Source organism: Canis lupus, chromosome 26 (genome assembly GCF_003254725.2).
Source record: "Canis lupus dingo isolate Sandy chromosome 26, ASM325472v2, whole genome shotgun sequence".
In the NCBI taxonomy this organism is placed as follows: Eukaryota; Metazoa; Chordata; class Mammalia; order Carnivora; family Canidae; genus Canis; species Canis lupus.
The window spans coordinates 14,552,164-14,578,718 of record NC_064268.1 but is presented as its reverse complement, the minus strand read 5'-3'; the positions used below and the strand labels follow the sequence as shown (position 1 = coordinate 14,578,718).

At 43.9% G+C, this 26,555-nt stretch overlaps 1 protein-coding gene across 15 annotated transcripts in view; it reads left to right on the top strand.

Annotated features, from left to right (window-relative positions):
* KSR2 (kinase suppressor of ras 2) overlaps positions 1-26,555 on the top strand; it is a 442,470-nt gene that overhangs the window by 187,601 nt on the left and 228,314 nt on the right. For all 15 annotated transcript variants that reach the window (XR_007406266.1, XM_049102042.1, XM_049102049.1 and 12 more), the window contains one exon: positions 7,578-8,091. Coding sequence is in view for 14 of the 15 variants with exons in the window: in XM_049102042.1 (XP_048957999.1) it covers positions 7,578-8,091 (514 nt within the window). In the remaining variant the exon portion in view is untranslated. The remainder of the gene's footprint in view (positions 1-7,577; positions 8,092-26,555) is intronic.

Sequence of the window (26,555 nt, the reverse complement as noted above, 5' to 3'; positions counted from 1 at the left end):
AGTAAATGTTAGCTGTTTTTTTTTGTTTTGGTTTTTCCTCCTCTACTTGTGCCCAGTCAATGCACTTCTCTCCATCTTTGCTGCCACAACCCTGCCCCAGGTCCTCATCATCTCCCATTCACATGTTTTCAGTGGCCTCAGGCTGATCTTGCTGCTACCTTTGATCTATTTGATCCCTTTCCCATGCTCTGGCTAGATACAACTTTCCTCAATGCTCATCTGATCGTGACTCTTCCCTACACGCAGTGGGTCCTGTTGAGCGAGAATAGATGCCTACACATGCGAAGATCCTTATCATCACTTATTATCAGGGAAATGAAAACCAAAACTATCACCTCACACCTGCCAGAATGGCTAAATCAACAACCGTAAGAAATAACAGGTGTTGGCAAGGATGTTGAGAAAAAGGAACCCTCTTGCACTGTTGGTGGGAATGCAAACTGGTTCAACCACTGTGGAAAATAGGATGGAGGTTCCTCAAAAAGTTAAAAAATAGAGCCACCCTGTGATCCAGCAATCGCACTACTGGATATTTACCCAAAGAATACAAAAGCACTAGTTCAGAGAGATACATGCATCCCTATGTTTATAGCAGCACTGTCTGCAATTCCCAAGATAGGCAAGCAGCCCAAGTGTCCATTGAGTGATGAATGGATAAAGATGTGGGGTGTGTGTGTGTGTGTGTGTGTGTTTGTGTGTGTATATATATATAACAAAATATTAGCCATAACAAAGAATGAAATCTTGCCAATTGCAACAACATGGTTGGAGCTAGAGAGTATAATGCTAAGTGAAATAAATCAATCAGAGAAAGAAAAATACCATATGATTTCCCTCATATGTGGACTTGAAGAAACAAACAAACAAAAAATGAGCAAGGGGAATGAGAGAGAGACAGAGAGAAACAGGCTCTCAACTATAGAGACAGACAGAAACAGGCTTTCAATTATAGAGAACACAGTGATGATTACCAGAGGAGAGGTGGGTGAGTGGATGGAGGAAATAGGTGATGGGGATGGAGGAGGGCACTTGTGATGAGCGCTGGGTGATATATGGGAGTGTTGAATCACTATATTGTACACCTGAGCCTGGTATAATGCTGTAGGTTAATTATACTGGAATTAAAAAAAAAAAAAACCCATGCCCCAGGGTCTCTGGAACAGCTTTAACCACAAAAAGGGCCAGGGCCAGAATACTGGACTCCAGCAGGACTTGCTGGCAAAGAGATCCCAATGGGCTATGTGATTTTTAAGCCACATGATTAGGGACATACGAGCCCCTGCCCTGGTGTGACCAGGGGCTGGGGTATAACAATGATATCATGGGCAGATCCTTGGCCTCCACACCCACACCACTTCTCAGCATTCGCCTGTTGGGAGAGCCAGCCCTTGGAGTGAACAGGGGTTTGGGGGCCCAAGTCTTGTGGATATGGCCGTATGGCCAGGCAGGAACTTGGCTGCAATCATTTATGGTTGGGGCAGTGCCAAGTGCTCCCTTGGCAGGACCAGAGGGCTGGGGCCCAAGCCTTGAGCTTACAGCTGCACGATGTGGCAGACAGAGCTTCGGCCTTGCCCGTTCCCTGGCCTATGGCCAGGCACCCTTGGCTCCTGCAGGTTTGAAGACCCAAGCTCTGTGGGAGACCACCTCTCTTTGCGAGGCCAGCAGCAGGGGACCAGTTGAGTTGACCCCTCCCTCTCTATATCCCCCTGCTCTTAGGAGAGCAAGTCCCTGGATGGTCCTCCTTAGTCCTTCTTTCTGGCCTCAGCTTGAATGTCTTTCTCCCTCCAGGTAGCCCCTGCCACCTGAGCCACTTGTAGTCCTCCATACTCATCATGTTGGGTCATCTTCTGGCCTTGACTCTGTTGTCCTATCTCTACCCTTCCCCCCTCCACTCTGGATTCCATTCCTCTCCTAGCGAGTTCTCCTTCAACCTCAAGCTCTGGGTGTAGGCACCACCTCCTCCAGGACGCCTTTCCCTACCCTTTCACCAGGAGCCGGGTTGCTCGCCTCTGCTCTCACACACCTGCCCTTTCTCTGACATCGGATACCCTGTTCCACATGGTGGGGACTTAACTTATTTCCTTCATCGAAGTGAAGCTCACAGAACAATGGCCATTTTAAAGGGAACAGTTCTGTGACGTTTCGTGCATTCACAATGTGGTGTAACCACTGCCTCTGTTAAGTTCCCCAATGTTTTTATCACCCCCAAAGAAATCCATGTACACATTAAACAACTGCTCCCTGTCCCCCCTCCACCCGCAGTGTCTGGCAGCCATGAATCCATATTCTGTCTCTAGATTTGCCTGTCCTGGACACTTCACAAATGGGATCTTATACAATGTGGCTTTTCAGGTGTGGCTTCTTTGACTGAATGTAGTATGTTTGAGGTTCATCCAAATTGTAGCACATGGCAGCACTTCGTTCCCTTTTACAGGATAATAATATTCCACTATAGGGACATACCACATTTTGTTTATCCATTTGTCAGATCAGTGGACATTGGGGCTGTTTCTACCTCCTGCCTGTTGTGCCTGCTGCTGCTGGGAACAGTCACATCCAAGCATTCGAGTGCCTGTGTTCACTTCCTTTGGGTCTCCACCCGGGAGTGGAATTGTAGTGAATGCTGATTTCCTTGTCAGTCCTCCTGCCAGACTGCAAGCACCTTGCAGGCAGAGGAAGGACAACCAATCCCAGGGGCTGGCATGGAGCGAGTTCCTGAGGAGCAAAGTGGATGAGTCCCGGGCATCCAGAATAGATGCCTTCCTTACCCTCCATCATCTGCCCATCGGTCTGTGCAATGTGGTGATCCAGACTCTGTGCCAATTATGTGACTCATTTTTAAAAAAAAAAATATTTATTTATTTATTCATGAGAGACACAGAGAGAGGCAGAGACACAGGCAGAGGGAGAAGCAGGTTCCCCTGTGGGGAGCCTGATGTGGGACTCCATCCCGGGACTCTAGGATCACGCCCTGAGCCAAAGGCAGATGCTCAACCACTGAGCCACACCCAGGCATCCCGATGGCATGACTCATTTGATCTCATTAGCTCACCCCTCACTGGCTCTGATATTTGCTTGTGTCCACTGTCACCTCCTCACCCTTGTCTGACTGAAGTAGCCTGCCAGCACCTGTGCTGCCCACTTTCTTTTCCTCCATGGCACTTACTACCACTGACTATTATAGACAATGCATTTTAAATGGCATATAATGGATAATATATATGTCACTTGTTTGTTCATTCCCCTTTTACTCTTTTTCTGCACTAAAGACATATGCTCTGTGAGGATGGGGGCCTTGGTCTTTTTGGTATTCATTGTTCTCTCCTGGTGTCTAGAGCAGTGCCTGGCCTATGAGAGGCATTCAGATATTTGTGAAATACTCAGGTGAATGAATGCATTTAATCCTCATTGTACCCCCCAACCAAGGGGGCCATGATTATTCTCATTTTACAGATCCCCAAACTGAGGCTCAGAGAGATCAAGTAACTTACCCAAAGTCACACATCTCATCAATGGTAGAATCAGAGTTTTAAGCCAGATCTCTCAGAGTCACAAATCCCACATTTTTTCCAGTTCCCAAGGGGTGGGGATGAGAGCCATAGCGATAACCTCCATAGTGCTTCTCTGTGGCCTTGGACTGCAGTGTATGATTAAGATAACTTAAAAAAATAGATTTACTCTCTTAAACATGTTTTATTTAGGTTATTTGATGATGAGTTTGTATATCCTGAGCAAATACACCAATCCAAAGTTTGCTGGGTGATGGAGAAGCTGACCTGGGCTTGATTTTCTCTGCTCCCAGTAATCAGAGCTCTTCAGCCCCTCTGAGCATGAGCTTCTGGGAGGTGCAAGGGTGATGGTAGCATCTGCTACATGTACACTTCTTAGTACAAGTGCACACTCTTTAAAGGGGAGATAATGCCATATCTCAACCTCAGTGCTGAGAATCACAATATGCATAGCTAACATTCATGGAGTTCCTGCAGGTGTCAGGTGCTGGGCTAAGTAAGCACATCAGTTGTGTTGTTGCATTTATCTTCATACTGTTCCCCTGAGGCAGGTCCTATTGTTGTCCCATTGCACGGGTGGTAAAGCTGACTCAGATCAGATAAGTGCCTAAGGCCACATAGCCAGTAAGCGGGTAGCCAGACATAGGGCCAAGTCACAAGACTCCAGAGCTGGCTCTTAGTCATGGGATTCACAATGTGTAACTCTAAATTTGAAGATTTACACACCACCATAGTGATGGTGACTTTGGTAGAATGTTCTGGCAAAGTCTGGGAGAAGGGAAGAGGGAGACCAGTGTCAGAAATGAGCCCTCACTCCAGTTTCTATTTCCATTTGGCTCATCTATGATGGCCCAGGATCCTTGATAAAGTCCCAGCCCTCTGTTTCAGATGCTCCTGGGGCATGGTTGTTGGGGTGGCCCAGGTCCTGGGTTTGAATCCCAGCTCCAGTCCCCCATCTTCATCCGGTGTGACCTTGAGCCCATCTTCATCTCTGCACATCTATGTCCTTATTTACAAAGTAGAGATCAATATGGCCCTTTGCACACAGTTACAAAAATTAAATAAGATGTAAAGCGGTCCAAATATAACAAGTGAAGAAAGCAGATGACAAATCATTAAGATCTTATGGTATTTCTTAAAAAAATATGTACAGAAAACCATCTGGCAGGCTCCACTGCCAAACATTAATAGGGATGGTGGTTAGGCTGTGGAGCTACATTGCCTTTTTCCTTATCCGAATTTTCTAATTTTTCTATAATGAATATATAATAACCAAATGAGTAGTTTTAATTAAAAATGGGGCAGTGAGTCAGTGTTCATGAAAGCACTTTGCAAACTGTCAAATGTTCTATAAATTAGCTCTTGTTATGGTCCTTATAGTAATTATTATGTTTATTGCTAGTCGACCATGAGCTGGAATTTGTTTCTGCCCCTCTTCTCTTCTTTGGCCTGTGATGGGAGGGCCCTTCCACCAGGTCCTGCTTTGTCGTGCAGTGATTCCCCAACTACTTCTCTCCATCTTTGCTGCCACTCCCCACGCGGGGACCAGCATCATCTCTTGCCTGGCACACTGCAAAACCCTTCACGGGCTCTCCTTGTCCAAACAGGATCTTTGAGAAAGGAGCTTTCTATCAAAACTCTCACTGGCTTCTGATTGAATGTGGCATGAAATCCACACTGCAGTTTGGCCTGTGGTCCTGGTGGTCTGTCCCTCACCTGTCCTTTCACGCTCTCCTTGGGCCACTCATCTCATTATCACCATGCCTTGGGCTTACTGCTTTGGAGAAGGCACCCCTAAAAGGTCCCCAAAAAGGGACCTAAGAAAGTGCCTGCCCTAACCTAGATGGGTTTGGAGTCTGTCTACCTGGTCTTCTTTGATCCTCATGCTTTTGTATCTCTTAGCATGGAGTTTGTGCAGAGACCACATTGGTATTTACCCCTCCAATATGGCAAATGAGTAAAAAAAAATTAATGCACAATTGGATTTTTAATATTTATTTTTTTTGGTTTAACTTAAACCGGGGCCTTCCTACCTGTGTGCTTTTGTCCTTTGACATCGTCCTCCCCTCACCCCACACCTGCCATGCTCTTTCCTTGGTTCTTGGCAATCCCCTTCTTGTTCTCAATGCCAGCTTACATGTCACTTCCTTAGTGTCAGCCCGACCCCCAACATTTTTATTTTTAATTTTTTCATTTGAAATTTTTATTGACCTAATTATACATTGATATCCAGTCATAAGAAATAATGCAGAGTGATTCTGTTACAGTCTGTTCAGGCTACTGTAACACATACCACAGACTGGGGGGTGGGGCTTACCCAACAGACATTACTTCTCCCAGTTCTGGAGGGGAAGTCCAAGATCAGGGTACTGGTGGATTTGGTTCTTGTTGGGGATCTTCTTCCTGGCCTCTAGACAACCACCTTTGAGGTTTCACATGGCCTTTCTTTCCTTGGACCACCTGTGTCTTCATCTCCTTGTAAGAGCACGAATCCCATCCCGAGGGCTCCACCTGTACCACCTCAGTCGTAACCCAGTCACCTCCCCAAGGTCCCACCTCCAAGTACCATCACCTGGGGGTTAGGATTTCAACGTCAGAATTTAGGAAGGAATCAAACACTCAGCCCATAACAGATCCCTTATACCATTTGCACAATTTCTCCTAATTGGTAACTTTTGGTGAAACTGTAGTACAGCATCGCAACCAGATTATTGACTTCGTTGCAACCTCCTGATCCTTTGGATTTGTTCAGGTTTCCACAGTTTTACTTATACTTGTGTGTGTGTGTGTGTGTGTGTGTGTATTTACTTCTATGCAATTTCATTACTGGGTAGGTTCACATATCCTCCACCCCAGTGAAGACAGCAGACAGTTCCAGCAGTGCACATGTCCCTTGCTTTTGTCCTCTTATGGCCACACCCATCTGCCTCCTGCCTGTGTCCTCCGTCCCTAAACCCCAGCAACCATCAATCTATCCTCCCCTTCTAAAACATGGTCACTTCAAAAATGGAACATGAATAGGATCTTCCAATATGGAACCTGGGGTTGGCTTTCTTTACTCAGCACAGTTTTCTGGAAAGTCACCCAGGTTACTATGTGTTCAATAGTTCATTGTTTTTCATGGCTGCATAGCGGTCTGTGACTGACATGCCCCACAGCTTGGTGACCATCCACCAATTCTTATCATATCTTGCCAGTTCTCTTATCACATCTATTCTGGTCCCCACCCCACCCCCAACTCCCTACTTGGCACTCATCCTCCTCTGAAATCCTTTCATGGGTGTCTTTTCTTGTCTGTCGTGTCTTTCCTTCACAGAACTTTTAAGTCTAGGGTACCAGGGAGCCTGGACTGGGTGTGATCTATTATACCTTTCTCAAGCATAGTGCCTGGCACATTCAGAAGGTGTTGGGTGAAGGTGTTCCTGAGCTCATGGCAAGAGCAGAGTTGGGAGAAGTGTGCAGTGGCCGAATAAGTGGACAGGGAGTGACTGGGGACGAACTTGACCTCTGCAGAATTCATGTATCTCATTTGGGGCTAGCTAGTAAAATTGCTTTGGAAGGGAAAAGTTATCCTTGAAAATTCTTTAAATCACCTTGAAATTGCTGGAAGTAGGACCCTTGGAACCTCAAAAGGCGAGAATTAACTCCTTTGCTTGCCTGGACATTTGAATTGTGGGTTCCACAGCCACAGGAGAGAGGGGGGCAGGGCTGTTGAATGAAGATTATGGGGAGAAGGATTTCATTCTCTTTTTGGAGGGGCTGAGGGGAGATGAATTTATGTAAATGGGTATGCAGTATAGTGAGCACACAGTGTAATGTGCACACACAGTGCAGTGTGTATAGGATGTCATGTGCATATGGTGTAAGATGCAGAGCTATAAGACATGTATGCTGTAAGGGGCATAAGGGTAGCATGTATGCACAGTGTGGTATATATAGGATGTGATGTGCACAGGCCATAAGGTACATTCACTGTAACATGCATACATGGTAGGGTGCGTACAGTATAACTGGCCAGGCTTTCTCGTGACTTATCTGTTGTCTCTCTGCTCCTTTGTTCCAACTCAGGAGGCAACCTTTCCAAACAAGACTGGACCATCCAGTGGCCCACCACGGAAACGGGGAAGGAGAACAACCCTGTGTGCCCCCCGGAGCCCACCCCGTGGATCCGCACCCACCTCTCCCAGAGCCCCAGGGTCCAGACCAAGTGTGTCCAGCACTACTGTCATGCCAGCCCCTCACCCGGGGCCCCCGTGTACACTCACATGGACAGGCTAACTGTGGATGCCTACCCGGGTCTGTGCCCGCCACCACCACTGGAATCAGGCCACCGCTCCCTGCCCCCGTCGCCCCGGCAGCGGCACGCGGTCCGCACCCCGCCACGCACCCCCAATATCGTCACCACCGTGACCCCACCTGGCACACCACCCATGAGGAGGAAGAACAAGCTGAAGCCCCCAGGGACCCCACCGCCCTCCTCCCGGAAGCTGATCCACCTGATTCCAGGTTTCACTGCCCTGCATCGAAGCAAGTCTCACGAATTCCAGCTGGGTCACCGTGTAGATGAGGTCCACACTCCCAAGTAAGTGTGTTTGGTGGGTGCCCTGGGGCTCCTGAACCCCGGGGCCGTCAGGGGCTGTCCCATGGCCTCAGGACCACCCCTTGTGCACTTGCATTTCCTCTCTTCAGTGGAATGAAAGGTGGCTTTTCCTGGAGGGCCCATGAGAAAATGAATAGCATTTCCCAGAAACAATCCTTTTTATAACTATGGATTCTCTCACGTAGGGGGTGGTAAACCATCGCCTAGTGGCCAGATCTGCATTTATTGACACAGCCAGGTTCATTTCTGTGCGTGTTGTCCCATGCGTGCTTTTCATGCTGCTTGGCTGAGATGGGGATGGCCCGCAAAGCCAAAAATATTTGCCATCTGGGTCCTTGACAGGGAAGGCTCACTGGCTCCTGCGGAGCTGGAGCTGTTGGTGCCCGGAGAAATAGGCTGTGAGCTGCATATCTAGCCTTATATTTTCTTAAAAAGAGTAAAAAGGAACAAGTGATATCTTTATAATATGTGTCATTTAATCCAATATATCAAAAGATTACCACTGCAACATAGAATTGATATAAAATATTAACACCGAAGTGTCTTGCATTCTTTTTCCCATATGAAGGCTTGGAGATCCAGTGTGTATTTTACACCTACAGCTCATCTCAATTCAGATTCCCTGCATTCTAAGTGTGCAGTAGCCCCATGGGGGCAAGTGGCTGCTGTACTGGGCAGCATGTATGTGGGACATGCTCAGTGTTTCTAAAGAGAAGGCATGGTCAGGTCTGCTTGGGGTCAGGGGTGGGTCAGAGAGTGGAGAATTAGACTATCAGAGCAAAGGACTTCATACAGAAGCTTAGGGTGGACCTGTAGGCACCCAGGGGAGACAGTCATCAAAGTGGGTGCAATATATACATGGCTGTGCTTTGGGGGGTGGATCTTGCTGCCAGCAGAGGGTGATGTGGTATCTGTAGCTACATAATGGCTAGCAGGATGGACAGGGAAGCCCTCTGCAGGGTCCCTCGGAGGCAGGCTGTGGCCTGGGTCCCTTACATTGTTTTGAGGTTCTCAGTATATTAAAAATGGAAGGAAGGCTATAAACAGGTTTACGAAAGTGGGTAGGATGTATTAAATATTTACACTTGAGCAAAATTGCCATTGAGGTATAGAACAGAAAAATGATAATTTATAATCTTTAGGAGATACCATAAGGCTTCTAAGTCTGGCACCTGTCACATATGAGTCCTGGATCTCTGCTCTGGGATCCTTGCAGCTAGGATGTGGGGGATCAGTGCACAGAGTTCCATTGCACGCCAAGGCCCATGTGGGGGCTGAGGCCAGCTAGAGACAAAGTGTCTGGCCCAGGCTTCTGTAGGAAACAAAATGGAGAGGCACTGGCTGGCTGCACCTGACCTTCACTTGGCTTCTTGTGATATTGCAAAGGCTCTCAGGGATTTTCAGACCCCCCACCCCTTAGCTGTACCCATTCCTCTTTGACTCAGGCTGACTCTCTGTCTCAGCAGATATGCAGAGGGAGTCAGGGGGCTTGCCCCAATCTCAGACCTTCTCCCTTCCTCCTGTCTCAAGCAATAGAAAGCCGTGATGTGGCTGTCATCTGTTACTTTTGCAACATGGTCCCAGGATCCTCTGGGACTCACACCTGACCCCTTCTATTGCCCTCGATCACCCCTCAGGGGTTTCAGAGTAGCCCCTGCCTGTGAGGGTCTTCACTGTTTGAGCCAGTGTCTTATGAGCTCTCATCACCATATGCAGGTGGATCTAATACATTGATTGTTAAGTTGCATCCTGAGATAAATGTAAAATTTGTATGTCTTAGAATTGATGAAATGTGGTTTATTCTCATCTCTGGGCTAGTTGGTGGGGGTATGATGGGAAGCAAAAAAAGACATAGCCTTGATCTTGTGAAGTCTGACATTAATCAAATAACCACACATGAATATTGTAAAATTGTGTCCAGTAATTACAAACAGTGTTACAGGCTATAAAGATGCAGTGCAGGGCACCATCAGAGCTTATGACCAGATGGAGCTGATCGAGTTTGGGCTGGCAAGAAGGTGAGTGAGGGGCTTGGGGAGAGTCTGGTTACACAGAGTTCCCAGAAGTGATGTTTAGGCTGAAGGCTAGGGAGCAGTTAAGATGGAAAAGGGGTGGAGGTGGAGGGCGTGGGAGGTCTTCCCACCAAGAGGTGTTAAGGGGTCATGATACATTTGAGGAATCGACAGGAGGTGATGGAAGGCCTCTGTGGCTACAGGACCAAGGTGTGTGATGCAGGAGGAGACTCCAGAGTTAGGCAGGAGGCAGCGCTATTCACCGCAGCCCCAGAGTGGAAACAGCCCAAGTGTCTATCGGCGGGTGAATGGATAAACAGTATGTGGCCTCTGTATCCAGTGGAGTATTATTTAGCCATCAAAAGAAACGAAATTCTGACACATGCTTCAACATGGATGAATCATAAAGACAGTATGCTAAGTAGAAGAAGCCAGTCACAAAAGGACAGCTATTGTGTAAATACACAAAACAGGCAAATTCATAGAAACAGAGAGTAGAAGGGTGGGTGCCAGGGGCTGGGGGAGGGGAAATGGGGATGACTGTCTATTGGGCACAGAGTTTCTGTTTCAGAAATGAAAAAGTTCTGGAGACGGGTGGTGATGATGGTTGTACAATATGGGAAAGTACTTAATGCCACCAACACTGTACCCTTAAAAATGGCTAAAATGGTAAACTTTATGTTGTATATATTTACAATACTTGACAAACTTTTTCTGTAGAGGGCCAGATAGTGAATATTTCAGGCTTTGCGGGCCATGTAGTCTGCACCTCTGCCATTATAGCAGAAGCAGCCAGAGTTAATAGGTAAATAAATGGACATGGGAATGTTCCAATAAAACTTTACTTGTGCAAAAATAGGTGCCTGGCTGGGTTTGGTGCCACAGGCTATAGTTTGTGCTATCAGAAGCCGTGCTATCGAAAGTGATTTTTCCTTATAAGGCACTGGGAAGGTCTTCAGGGTGGAAGGCATGATCCCATATGATAGTCACTCATGGTCTGAGGCTGTGGTTTCTCCCAGCGGTGCATCTCCCTCATCCCTCCCTGTGCTGACCACCAGGTGTCATGAAACTTAAAAGAAGGTAGAACTCATCTCTGTAGACACATGATCTTTGCTCTATAAGGAAGGGCTGACCTTTGGGGGCTTTCTCTAGCTTTACTGACATATAATATTATGTACATTTAAGGTGTGCAAGCTGATGATTTAACACACAGAGGTATTGTTGTAAAATGATTACTACAATGACATAGTTTTTTTGTGGTGTGCGTATTTAAGATTTATTCTTTTAGTAACTTTCAAGTATATAATACAGGGTTGTTAACTGTAGTCACTAGGCTGTACATTAGATCCCCAAAACTTATTCATTGTGTAACTAGAAGTTTTCATCCTTTGGCCAACATATCCTCATTTCCCTCAACCCCTGGCAATGACATTTGACTCTGTTTCTATGTTTGATGTTTTTAGATTCCATATACAAGTGAGATCATGTAGTGTCTTTCTCTGTCTGACTGATTTCACTCAGCATAATGACCCTCAAAGTCTATCCATATAGTTGCAAATGTTAGGATTTCCTTCTTTTTTATAGCTAAATAATATTCCAGTGCGTGTGTGTGTGGGTGTGTGTGTGTGTGTGTAACATTTTCTTTATCCATTCATCTGTCGATAGACATGTAGGTTGCTTCCGTGTCTTGACTACTATGAATAATGTTACTATAAACAGAGATTGCAAATATCTCTTCAAAATGGAAATTTCATCTCCTTTGGATATATACCCAGAAATAGAATTGCTGAATCATATGGCAATTCTATTTTAATTTTTTTTTGATGAACCTTTGTACTGTTTTCCATAGTGGTTGCACCAATTTACATTCCCACCAATGGTGCATGATGGTTCCCTTTTCTCCACATCCCTACCGGAACTTGTCATCTCTTGTCTTTTTGATAATAGCCATTCTAATGGGTGTGAGGTGATGTCTCATTGTGGTTTTGATTTGCATGTCATCAATGAGGAGTGGTGTTGAGCAGCTTTTTGTTTATCTGTTGGGCATTTGTATGTTTTCTTTGGAAAGAATGTCTATTCAGGTTTTCTGCCTATTTAAAAATCAGATGATGATGATTATTTTTTGCTATTGAGTTGTAAGAGTTTTTTTATATAATTTGGTTATTAATGCCTCATCAGATTTGCAAATATTTTCTCCATTCTACAGATTGCTTTTTTGTTTTTTGATTGTTTCTTTTGCTATGCAGAAGCTTTTTAGTTTGATATCATTCCGTCTGTTGATTTTTGCTTCTGTTGTTTGTACTTTTGGTAACATATCCAAAGGAGTCATCAAGGAGCTTTCCCCTGTTTTCTTCTAGGAGCTATAGTTTTGGGACTTATCTTTAAGTCTTCAATTCATTTTGAGTTAATTTTTGTGAATGGTATAAGATAGGGATTCAGTTTCCTCCTTCTGCATGTGAATATTCAGTTTTCCCAATGCCACTTATCCTTCCTTATTGAGTGTTTTTGCCTCCCTTGTCAAATATTAGTTGACCATATATACTTGAGTTTATTTCCGGGCCTTTGATTCTGTTCCATCGGCCTATATGTCTATTTTTATGCCAGTACCGCACTTTAAATGTGAGCCTTTCCCCAGACCCCTGAGGGATTTACTTTGTCTGAATAGGGTTGAATCATCTACTTTTTCAAGGCCTTTTCAAATTGACCCGTCCACCATAGCTGTTTTAGAAATTGTCTATCAGGTTTCAGGCCAAGTTCAGATTGGCCCATCAGAGTTCTTCTGTCTAGTTTAGCAAGTTCAACACTTCCTTGAAGAAAATACTTCTCCTGGCTCACCTCATGAGATGCTGAGATTTATGGCATGGAAGCAGTAGAGTGGTCAGTTTCATGACGTAGAGATGCAGTGTGACCACTTGGCCTTGGACCAAGCCATTAGATCCACAGGGCTATTAGGGTACCTGGCCTTTGGGAGTAAAAAAAATCGAAGACCGAGACAATGGCACTTTGGACTGTGTGGGCAGGGGGAGCAGGGGAAGAGATTAAATCTAATCAGGGAGCTTTAGGAAAGGTTTTTACAGAGACATTAGTTGAGTTCCAATACGTAGACTGTTAACAGCCAATATTTGCTTTGGTTTGAGCTAGTCCTGGTTCTGCAGGGGAGTAGCCTTGTGACCTTGGGCTTAGCCTGAGTGTTAGTTTTCTCATCTTTGAACCAGAGGGGTTGGAATACGTGTATGCTATTGAATCTGTGGTCATGACCCATTTGTGGATGGTGGCACCAGTTTAATGGGCTGTGACCAGCATTAAGGAAATGAAATAGAATAGCCTAGGCTAGATATTGGGATGTGGTGAGGCTATTACTGTTGTTTTGTGAAACACACATACATATATTTGTGTGTGTGTGTTTATATATCTTTCTTACTCTGGAGGTTCTTTCTACTCTGGGCAGCTTTGATGCTAGAATAAACCCATCAGGGATTAGATGAGAAGGTTTGAGAAGCCAGCCCTTTATCCTGAAATTACTCAACTCATTCTGTTTTTTTTTTTTAAGAGATTATTTATTTATTTATTCATGAGAGACACAGAGAGAGATGCAGAGACATAGGCAGAGGGAGAAGCAGACTCCATATAGGGAGCCTGATGTGGGACTCCATCCCAGGATCCTGGGATCATGACTTGAGCCAAAGGCAGACAGACACTCAACCAGTAAGCCACCCAGGCGCCCTTATTCTGGTGTCAGTTGTCTGTTTCATGTCTGCTTTTTTCCCTCCTCCAACCTTGTACCCCTGCTGGGCATGGTTCTTTTTTGCCATCTTGACTGTCGCAAGTCTACCTTTATTTGCCCTTAATGGATGAAACAGTTTCAGAAGTCACAGGTTTTTCTGAACAGATCTGAGTCTTGCACGACCGTTGATTTTTGTGAATTTTCAAGCCCCAACACCCTGGTAGGTTTCGGGTTGGTGGAAGGCTAGATTTTAGACTCTTTACCCACAGCATATCCGTGGTGGTGTGTATCAGATGGTGTGTTTGAGTTCCATTCCTGTCCCCAATAATATACCATGGGCATTTGCAGAAAAAAAGCATGGCAAGAAAAGAAAATACTAGCCATAGCACATCTCTCACCTCCATTGGGAGCTGTGGTATGCTGGAAAATACCAGAACTACTATAAGTCATCTTATCAAAACCATTTTTCCTGCCTAGTGTTCATTCTCAAAGTCCTATTTACTCTTTTCTTTCTTTCTTCTTTCTTTCTTTCTTTCTTTCTTTCTTTCTTTCTTTCTTCTTTTTTCTTTCTTTCTTTCTTCTTTCTTTCTTTCTTTTTTATCTGAATTAAGTGTGTGGTTTTTCTTTTTTTTTTTTTTTTTTTTAAGATTTATTTATTTATTCATGAGAAACACAGTAGAGAGACAGAGACATAGGCAGAGAGAGAAGAAAGCTCCCTGAGGGGAACCTGATGGGGGGTTTGATCCCAGGACCCTGGGATCACCTGAGCTGAAGGCAGATGCTCAACCACTGAGCCACACAGGCATCCCTGTGGCTTTATCTGTATGGTATTAGTAAAAGGCACACACACACACACATGCGTGTGTGTGTGGGGGGGTGGCGGGGAGAAGAGACTACTCTTTTTTCCCCTTGGTAAAAGCAATACTTGATTATTGTGGAAATTGAGACAACACAGGCAATTTGATGAAGAAAGTGGAAAGTATATGCCAGTCCTTTGTTTTCTATGCAGGTGTGTGTACATGTGTGTATAGAATGTATATACACATATATACACATACATAGTGTTTTTTCAACAGGGCTGAAATCATCCCCAGGGGAGCAAAAGTCAGTTCTTGGTGGAGGAAAGCAAAACAAAAAAACCCCCAAAAAACAAAAAACAAAAAACAAAAAAACACCCAAACCCAAACCCACCTGATATTACAATAGTTTGTGGCCCTCCAAAAAGCCACTTACAGAAACAGATATATGGTATATTTGTGGTATTAAAATTTCCTTGGGGGTTAGGGGTGACAGAACAAAAATCCAAAAAGTTTCCTTACAGGGTCATAATGAAAAAAAAAAAAGAAGATTGAAAAACACTAACATGACCCTCTGGCTATATTCCTGTAAATACAGGTAGACTTAGACATTGGAGGTTATCAAGAGTCTCTCCAGTGTTCCTCTTGGTCTTTCTCCCTCTGGCTTTGTGGCCACACTTACATGGTTCAGTTGGCGCCAATGCCTTATGGTCAGTCATTTGGAAAATTAAGTCCATACAATCTCAGGGACTCTGGTCATCTTACCTTCCGTCCAGGGATCCCATGGCCACGCAAATGGAAAAAGGAAAAACCTAACAATTCCAATGCCGGAGTAGTTGTATGTCTTTACGTTCTTCTATCTGCCTGTGATACAAATGACTTGCTTTCTCTTGTCAGGGCATCTGAAAGGGTAAATTGGCTTTCTAAAAACTAATCCCATTGTAAATGCATGGGAGACACTCAGTATTCAAGAGGAATTCCACTGTGAGCCCCGCCCTTTCTTGCAAATCTTTTCTTAAAGGTGATTGTCAATTACAGTTTTAATTACGAAAGGCATTCCCAGACACATCTTTATTTTGAAAATACAAGCAATATAAAGTGTAAGCCATCCAAGGTCAAAGTCCCCTTTCCCCTTGCTGTAGAGAGAGGGGCTGTGACTGCTGGAATACTTTGATGGGAATCCTTGCATAAACACACATACTGTGTTTGTATGTGCATATATTACATATTTAGCTTACTTTCTTCATAATCAGAACCACACTCTATACATTTACTAAGGTGCCTTCTCTTGGTCAGTCCTATATAAATATGAATATTCCATTTATAACCTTCTCACACTTTTAGAAATTCTCTTGTTTTCCCCAGACCACATCTGGAAGGGGTCTTTGTACATGCCTCTGCTCTCAGACCTCTATACTGTATACGTAGACACATTTCACCCCTACCCTTTTGGGAGAGCGCATGGAAACCCTCAGGTGGCCAGCAAGTAAGGGAACTGGGCTGGATGAGACCCACCCTCATCCTCATTCTGGTTCCAGCGAATTCAGATTCTGTCCATGGCCTGGGCTTTATCATTAGTAGGAGCAGGTTAATTATGTACATAAGATTTCAGGAGAGATCTTTTTGTCTTAGAAAACTAATTAGAGGGGATCCCTGGGTGGCGCAGCCGTTTGGCGCCTGCCTTTGGCCCAGGGCGCGATCCTGGAGACCCGGGATCGAATCCCATATCAGGCTCCCGGTGCATGGAGCCTGCTTCTCCCTCTGCCTGTGTCTCTGCCTCTCTCTCTCTGTGTGACTATCATAAGTAAATAAATAAATAAAAAAAAAAAAAGAAAAAAAAAAAAAAGAAAACTAATTAGAAAACACTCAAACTCACTGACACATTCCTATAGATCATTGTGCTGATTATTACAACAAACTCTACTGTATTTGTAAGGGCAAGAGTGGAGTGATTAGTTTGTATATAATAGTATATTCATTTAAAAAGGGAAGGCTTTTGCCATGGTCATGCAAGGGGTCCTTTTAGGTCTAATTAAATATTCAGACATGTGATACAAGTCACACCTGGCATGAGTTTGACCTTGGAGGATGCAGAGCAGCCTCGAGTGTCTTTTCTGCAGGTCCTCAGGGGCTACTTTTCCTTGTCCCCAGCTCTAAGTGGCAGTTCAAGGGTAAAGTGATGAGACCCAGGTTAAGGAGGTATGGGAGCCATCCTGACTCAAGGGGTAGTAGCTCTTGTAACCGCTCCATCCATGTGGCTCCCAGGGAGCCCTGCAGGGAACATGCATAGTTAGGAGAGTCCTACAACTCAAGGGTCCCAATGGCTCTGGATCCGTCCTCAGGTATTTCAAGCTCATGGCAAGCGCTCCCAGTCCATAAGCAATCTACCAACCAGAGGCAGTTCAACCACAAGCAGTGCAGTCTGCTAAAACAGTTGACATTTCCACTTTAGGGGGTATTCAGAGGATCAGACCTAAAGAATCAGCTCAAGGTCAAATTTCCTTTTGCGGAAGATGAAAAGGCTGTGTTCACTCTTTCCCATAGTTTCTCTTTAAAAATCTTGTAAGGTGGAATTGTCACCAATTCACACTGCATTTCTTATTTTGAATCAGTGAGGTATTTAATGAAATCTTTTGTAATTTGTATACTATTACATAATATGTATATTATATATAATGTAATTTATAAATATTTCCAGGAGAATCCATGCTTATCAAGTTTTTAAGGTATTGTTACTATTTTGCATAAGAAAGTTCTGTTGACAGCCCCATCTTCCTGGCCAGCATTGACCTAATGTCCCCTCTCCCAGATTCCAGGTTCCCTTTCCTAGGTCTGGAGCAAGAATAGGTTCCTACCCTCATTGAGACCTTTCTTTTCTCCTCAAGCTGCTGAATCTGTCAGTCCTGTGATGAGGCCATGAGACTCATTTAAAATAAGTCTGGTTTTCTAAATATCATCAGAATCATCTCCTTGTATTTGCCCCAGAGGCTTATAAAAACACCAGTGAGGCATCGTTCATCACCACATTTCTACTGACATAGCAGCTTATAAGTTCCACCATGAAAAATTAGCTCAGCAGTGTGCTTATTTTATCAGAAATTATTGTGGTCAGGTGAGCTGTGGGCTAGGTAACATGGTATTTCGTTGGGAGTATCTTGTTATTTACAAGGAATAACTGAAGATACTATTCTGGTGAGATTTGGTCTGATTATATGTGGAGAAGTTTTACTTATCTGGCACCTGCCTCTGTTTTGTGTTCTACACACTTTCTTGGAGGGTTCCCAGAGGGACCGAGCCCTAAGGGTCAGCCCCGTGATGGCAGAGCCTGCACCCCTACCTCATGCCCCATATTGCATCCTTTATGGGCTTTCCTTCCTTTCCTGCCTCCCCTCTCCACTTCATCATACTTCCTGGGATCACCTCCCAAATATACTGCTTGCACCTCCAAAATTTCTCTTAAGGTCTGATATTTTGGGGAACCCAAACTAAGACAGGTAATTGAGTTGCATTAAGCTCGATACCCTGCACATTTTCACTAAATTAAAAGGTTTGTTGATTGCATGATAACCCTAGTAATACGCACGATGGCCATCTCTGATTGAACACTTACTGTATGCTGGCGCTTTACCTGGTTTATTTTATTTAATACTATTTTGCAAGAGAGAAATAGGCTTTAGGAAAGAACATGGTTTGTCCAAGCTCATTCAGATGAATGAAGTACTAGAGTTGCAGCTTGTTCTCACCTAAAGTCCACGGGGACCCTGGAGGATAGAGAGGGTAAGGGCATGGGCTCTGGAGCCAGATGGCCTGGGTTTGTGTCCTAACTTCACCACTTCCCAGTTGTGTAAGTTTATTCAGCTTTCAGTTGTTCTAATGCAGAAGAAAAATACAGATCATGTGCTGAATCATACTATCGTGACGCCTTAGTTTCTTTAGATGGGGAAGCATCCCTGAGACGAGCTCTATTTTATAGACCATCTCTCAATTTGGGTTTGTCTCTTGTTTCTTTATGATTGGATTCGGGTTAACAATTTTAGCAGAGATGTGATGGTATCCTCAGTGCATTGGAGCGGGAAACACGTGTCAATTTGGCCAATCACTGGTGGCGCTAATTATGACCATTTGGTGGAGGCCTGATTTCTGCACCGTGCAGTTGCTATTCTACCCATTGAAGTTAGTATGTATCTTATGGGGAGATACTTGGAAACCTCGCAGACCTTTTGTTACTCCTCAAAATTCCACTACTGATTTTCACATCCTCTGACAATTCTGGACTTGAATCAAGTATTATTATGATGGTTTCCAAAGGGTCATTTCTAATTTCATCATTTCTTCCATATTTGCTAGTCAGCATTTTTTTAAAAGATTTTATTTATTTATTCATGAGAGACAGAGAGAGAGAGACAGAGAGAGAGAGAGAGAGAGAGAGAGAGAGAGAGGCAGAGACACAGGCAGAGGGAGAAGCAGGCTCCATGCAGGGAGCCCGACCCGGGACTCGATCCCGGATCTCCAGGATCAGGCCCTGGGCTGAAGGCAGCGCTAAACCACTGAGCCACCCAGGCTGCACCCTGCTAGTCAGCTTTCTACTGAAAGGAAAATACTTTCCCTTCTTTGTTTATATTCATGTGGTCTCATGGATTCCTACTTTACGCAGTGGGTTATAGTCCTTTACTGTCATTATTTATTTTGACGCTCAGTTGTCTTTGACGTGGCCAGTGGAACCCCTTCAAGCTGGTTCCTGCATCCTTTAGACATGTTCTTGTCTTTCTTTTAGTACTAACTTATTTTCTGGTGCAAGAAGATGTGGAATCTCCTCCATCTGAAGGCAGGTGTCCTTTTTTTTTTTCTTCTTCTTCTTCTTCTTCTTGTGTATAAGATACTATTTGTAAAGAGCTTAGTGCTGTGCCTGGTGCAAAATAAGTGTTGGCTCTGATTGGAATCATTTGCTATTATGATGATGTGCTAGCCCTTGACAGGCCCTCAGACCTCTTGATCTTTTTCTAGTAGCAGTGGACAGGCAGGTCTGCTAGAACACAGCTGGCTGTCACAAAGGCATGCAGTATCTCTTCTTTTCTGGTACCCAGACCCTTACCTCACAGTGATACAGTCTTCAGAGGTTGTCCCTTGAGGGGTGTAATTTTCTGAGAAATTATAAAGTATATCAAAAAATGCAATGACTAATAGAATGGAGCTTTAGGTCTACTACTCAGAATAAATGCACATGAACATTTTTTCCTCTTTGCTTTGCCATTTTTCCCTCCTAACAACAACAATTAACAGGTGAGGTAAGGATCCATCTGAAAACTCAACCCCGTTTCTGCTACTTCTTCCCAGAGGCAGCAACAAACCCACTTTAGAGTGTGTCCTTTTCAGTGTATGCATAGGTATTATTTTGTACACTTTAATCTTTTCTCATAACTGGTATGTAAATACAAATATATCATTGTTATTTGCCTTGCTTCACTCAGCATAGCTTCTTGTCACTTACTTTCATCTGCTGTATAATATTCCATTGTATGAACATGCCATTGTTTACTGATTCCCCCTTTGGTGGACATCTCAGTTGCTTCCACACCTTTACTATTGGAACTGAAACTGCAATAGCAATTCTTGTATGTGTTTCCTTGTGCACAGACTTAGTTTCTTTAAAAGGCACCCTTCAAAGTGAAATTGCTGGGCCAATGTATTTAATACATTAAAATTGCATTTGGGGGGAGGAGGATCTCTTTGAGATTGCAGTGCTTTCAAGGATCAAAGGAAGGCTCAGGCACTAAGGCTGGGAATGGGGGGTTTTTCTGGAGTCTTTTAAACTAAATGTCTTAGAAGGCTGGTGCTGCCACCTGTTTGCCTTTTGCTCTTGGCCATCACATAAGTATTCAGAGCCACAGGGGGAAAGCCGTGTCCTTCTCTCTCCTCACTACTTTCTCTTTATCCTAGATGGATGACAAGACTGGAGGTTCTTCTAGAGGGGCTGCCCCATGGGCATATTTGCTTAGGTCCAGCTTGATGGGAGACTGTTTGCACTGGGCAAATATTATTGTCTTTCTGATCCTTTTTTATCACTTTCATTATTACCTGGTTGGAATATGCCAGGTTTTAATAAAAATAGTCAGATCCCAAATATGGCAGTCTAACCACGTGCCACAGCTACCTCCTGGGGCTCTTCCTTGATCCTGTGCTCTGAGCAGGGTTGAGGGCTTATGTTGGCTCCCAGCTTCCCAGTGGTGGCTCCCCATGGTGCACCTCGCCTGATCTCCAGCCACCTTCTATAGTTGTTTCCCATCTGTCTCATTGCCTAGAATGTCTTTGCCAGTTATCTTAGCTTTGTGAGGGCCCTCCCAGTCTTTCTCAGCACTAGTTTCTTAGTGAAAATTCAGCAGACCCTTGGTATGCATTTGTTGAATGAGTGGGTCTTGATAGTATCAGTGTCAAGCTCCCTTGACACTGGTTCACTTGGTTGAGTGTCTGACTCTTGATTTTGGCTCAGGTCATGATCATAGGGTCCTGGGATCGAGCCCTGAGTTGGGCTCTGTGCTCAACGGGGAGTTTGCTTGAGGATTCTCTCTCCCTCTGCCCTTACCCCACTCACACGCCAATGTCCTTTCTCTATATAAATCTTTAAAAAATAATAATATTATCAGCATCAGTGATTTATTGAGTGCCAGTGATGCCTCAGGCATTTTCTTGTTTTATCCCCACAGCACCCCATGTGAGGTGGGTATTGTCATTATCTCCATCTTAGAGATGGAGAAGCTGAGTCTCAGAGAGAATGAAGAAATTGTTTAGGGTCGCAGCTACTAAGTGGGAGCCAGAGTTCAGATGCCGCGCCCTGACTCTAAATTGCTTAGCTGCTGTACCCTACTGCTTCCCGGATAGTGCTGACTTCTGCCCAAGAGAGCCTTGGGTTTGAATCCCTGGTGACGATAGATAGCCCTGGGAGAAGGCACAGGTTGCTACCTTGCTATATCTATGTGTTTCTGGAGCAATCTGTGAGGGCTATTATTGGGACACTCTGGGACTCCGAGCACTGAGGCAGGCAAGATGACTTTAGGAGGCACATGGGACTGCTTGAAACCTTTCAGATTATGCCAGCATTTAAGTGCTATTCAAAAAAAAGTGTGGCTGACACATCAGATCCAGGATTCATTAGAAGTTGTTGCTTAAGATGAGACTAGCTAATAATAATAATAATAAATTTAAACCATCAGTAAGCAAATAAGACAGAGCTTCAGGAAGTGGTTCAGAAAAGGAATAAAGTTTGGGAAATACCACCTCAAAGTTATCTTCCTACCACAAAAGATCAGATTTAACTTTCAAAAATGGATGAAAGACACAAGTTCACAGAGGTAGGAGGAGGAAGAGTTGTAGATGGAAGAGTTTGGATCACAGATGGGGGAAGCATCAGGTTCCCCCTGTGGCTCTCTGCTCTGTGAACTTCTGTGCTTCCCTCTGAGCTGTGGAGCCTAGTTCTTGGAGAAGAAAAGCCCTCCTGCTCTGGAATAAGCTTGTTGGAATCTCCTCTTTGTGGAAGTATATCCATACCCCTTATTAGTTTTAAAAATTCTCGGGATGAGATGAGGATGTGATGGAATTTGTTCACATGGAACACGAACCCAACAAATATTTGCCAGGCCCCTACCATGGACCAGGCACTGGGGTAAGAACAGGGATATAGAAGGGCACTTGGGTGGCTCAGTGGTTGAGCATCCACCTTCAACTCAGGTCTTGATCGCAGGGTCCTGGGGTCGAGTCTCGCATCGGGCTCCCCACAGGGAGCCTGCTTCTCCCTCTGCCTCTGTCTCTGCCTTTTTCTGTGTCTTTCATGAATAAATAAATAAAATCTTAAAAAAAAAATAGGGATATAGAGATGAATGTGGAGGCAGATTCCCCAGGTCAGTATTAGAAGAGCTAGAGAAGAGCAGATGTGGAGTTTACAGGTTTGATCACTTTACATGTTTGAACAAGGGGGTGTTTATTTTCCCTGAGCAGAAGGGAACTATGCCAAGGAAAGCAGAAGTGAGTAAGTGACATTTTAATGGGACCTCATGGGGAGGTATTAGAGTTGGCTGGGTACGGAAATGGGGAGACATTTCAGGACCCGTTTTGACCTGGTTCAACTATGGTCAGATGGCCAAAGGGAGGGTTGGTGTTTCTGGTAAGTCTAAGGCTGGCCATTGTCTGTCCAGTTCCATGGGCAGGCATTTTTCACAGACCCCAGTATGACTTCAGAATCCTTCTCAACACAGCATCCTAGGCAAGTGGCTGCCAGTCAGTCAAATGTGGAATGTTTGATGAATATCTGATTTCTGTCTTTTCCCAGGGCCCTTCATTCTATAGGGTAGGGAAAATGGTTCTTCTCTTGATGGGGATGTGACTTAGAATGCAAAACCAAGCTAGAGGTAAGAAGGAAGGAGGGAGAGGGAAAGTGTCATCCTTAAACTGGTAAACATATTTTTTAGCTACTATTTAGGGCACCCTGTGGTTTTATGGTGCTGTGATTATCTCATAGATGCACTTTCCCAAATCATCCAGAAGCATCATCCTACAGGCCTGTTGTTTATGCAAACCATAGGCTGCTTCACCACAAGTGAAATGATACAGTTTGCTTGGTGCTGGTATCTTGAATGCATAATTATAGTTATTGTTATTGCCCTGATAAAAGGAAAAGCGTGAGAATTAGATTCGGTTTGAGGTGCCCTGGAATAAACACCCATCTCGTGTACAGGACGCTGCAAAGCTTCCCGAGAGACTTCATTCATCACGTAGGATTTATGGTTTCTTTTTATCTATCCTTGTGGTAATCATGTTGAGTTTTTGCTTCTCCTGCTTCCCTCTCTTTGCTCTGCTCTGGTAGGCGCCAGGTTTCTGGGAGGGAATGTCACTTGGTTGCCAAATTAAATGCCCAAATCTACTCACTCTAGAGAGTGATGCCATTTCTGGAAAGAGAAGGCCCTGCTCTCTATCTTGATATTTGACCTAGTTGATAGAATTTGAAATGAGCCTTTTAGTGTGATAAATGGGGAGACACACAAATTCTTTGCAGGACCACTTTCTCCACTGTGCTTTGGCTCCTGGATGGCAGCTTGGGTCACAGAGGGCAGCTGCCCAGTGCTTTGATTTAAGATAATGGGTGCTCGTCTGGGGGCATGATACTAGCACCACGTGGAGTGGTCACACTGAGGCAGGCAATTACGTGAGACCTTTGAAAGCCAAGGTAGAGGTTAGGAGCAAGGCTGAGGACAGCTGAGACCCCAGAAAGGCCTCCAGAACCTGGAGGCTATGATGGAGAAGCTATTCAAAGCCAAATGTGTGGCCTCAGCATGCCAGTTGGAAGGTAGCCACGCAACAGTCATGAACACCCTCAACAGTCGTGACCGCAAGTCCTCTGTGTTCTTTATTGGGTCAGCGGCCAGTCCTGGGTCCACCTGTAACTCTGTACCACTATAAGCCAGATGGAAGACTTTGATGATTGAGTTTTATTTCATTCATTCATTCATTCCTTTATTCATTGATCATACATTTTTGCCCACACGATGCCAAGTCCTGAAGAGATTCCCTGGTGAGCAAATGACCCCTGCTGTTCAGGAGGTTACAACTGAGCAGAAAAGAGAGATTAATTAGCAGATTAAAATAGTAATATGTGTTGAGCAGGACACAGAAGGCCAGTGGGGCTAGCTTGGAAGCAGTGATAGGGTTTAGAGTTTGAGTCCCAACTTGGAATAATAGTCTACGCCCACCTGTTCATGAACCTTCCCTCTCTCTTCCCTTCTGTTGCTCCAGGAACAGTTCTCTAGGAGATACTTTGGGGCCTTTTTTTGTTCTAAAGGATGAGCTTCTCCTTTTTTTCTGGTTCTTTCTGAAGAAATACTGCTGCCATGTGGTCTTCTGATCAGGGCATCAGCAGTGAACATTAGCTGTACGCTCTTTCATGGTGTCACTGGGCTCTCTGGCACTGCATCAGAACCCTTACTTGTTTGCTCATTCATTCCACAAATTTATTTTTCAGGGCTTACGATGTGTGAGAGATCTGGGCTGCCAGAGTTGCAAAAAATCCAGCTTTCCTCTTGTGGAGCTCAGGGTTCAGAGGAGACAGACAGACTAGAAGCATCGATTTATTTATTATTTTTTTAAGTTTTAATTTTAATTCCAGTTGGTTAATGTATGGTGTAATATCAATATTAGGTGTACAATTTAGTGATTTGACACTTCCATACAATACCTGGTGCTCATCACAACAGGTGCACTCTTTAATCCCCATCATCTATTTTACCCATCCCCCCACTGACCTCCCCTCCAGTAACCATCAGTTTGTTCTCTAAAGTTAAGAGTGTTTCTTGGTTTGCTTCTCACTCTCTCTATTTCTCTTTGTTCATTTGTTTTGTTTCTTTGATTCCACATGAGTGAAATCAAATGGTATTTGTCTTCTGTGACTGACTTATTTTGCTTAACGTTACACTCTTTAGCTCCATCCACCTCATTGCAAAAGGCAAGATTTCATTCATTTTTATGGTTGAGTAATATTCCATTATATATATATCTTCCACATTTTCTTTATCCATTCATTAATCGATGGACACTTGGGCTATTTCCATAATTTGGTTGTTGTAGGTATGCTGCTATAAACATTGGGGTACATGTATCCCTTTGAATTAGTATTTTTATATCCTTTGGGTAAATACCCAGTAGTGCAATTTGCTGGATTGTTGGGTAGTTCTATTTTTAACTTTTTGAGCAAACTCCATACTGTTTTCCACAGTGGCTGCACCAGTTTGCATTTCCACCAACAGTGCAAGAGAGTTCCCCTTTCTCCACATTCTCACCAACATCTGTTGTTTCTTGTGGTTGTTGATTTTCGCCATTCTGATAGGCATGAGGTGATACCTCATGGTAGGCTTGATTTGCATTTCCCTGATGGTAAGTGGTATTGAACCAAATCTTTTCATGTGTCTGTATATATTCTTTCTAAAATTGTCTGTTCATTTCTTCTGGCCATTTTTTAGTTGGATTATTCATTTTTCTGGGGGGGGTATTGAGCATTATAAGTTCTTTGTATTTTGGATACTAACCCTTTATCAGATATGTCATTTGCAAATATCTTCTCCCATTCTTTTGGCTGCCTTTTGGTTTTTTTGATTGTTTCCTTTGCTGTGCAGAGGCCTTTTCACTTTGATGAAGTCCCAGTAGTTGATTTTTGCTTTTGTTTCCCTTTGCCTCAGGAGACAGATCTAGAAGGAAGTTGCTACAGCTGATATCAAAGAGGTTACCACCTGTGTTCTCTAGGATTCTAAGGGTTTCAGGTCTCACATTTAGGTCTTTCATCCATTTTGAATTTATTCCTGTGTATAATGTAAGGAAGTGGTCCAGTTTCATTCTTCTGCATCTTGCTGTCCAGTTTTCCCAGCATCATTTGTTGAAGAGACTGTCTTTTTCCCACTGGGTATTCTTTCCTGCTTTGTCAAAGATTAGTTGACCATGCAGTTGTGGATTCATTTCTGGGTTTTCTATTCTATTCCATTGATATATGTGTCTGGTTTTGTGCCAGTATCATATTTTTTTGATCAATGCAACTTTGAATATAGCTTGAAGTCCAGAATTGTGATGCCTCCAGCTTTGCTTTGCTTTTTCAAGGTTGCTTTGGTGGTTTGAGGTCTTTTTTGGTTCCAGACCAATTTTAGGATTGTTTGTTCTAGCTCTGTTAGAAATTCTGGTGGTATTTTGATAGGGATTGCATTAAATTTATAGATCACTTTGGGCAATATAGACATTTTATTTTATTTATTTTATTATTTTTTATTTTAAATTCAATTTAGTTAACATATATTAGGTATATTATTAGTTTGGGGGTAAAATTTAGTGATTCATCAGTTGCATATAATATCCAGCACTCATCCCATCACATGCCCTCTTTACTGT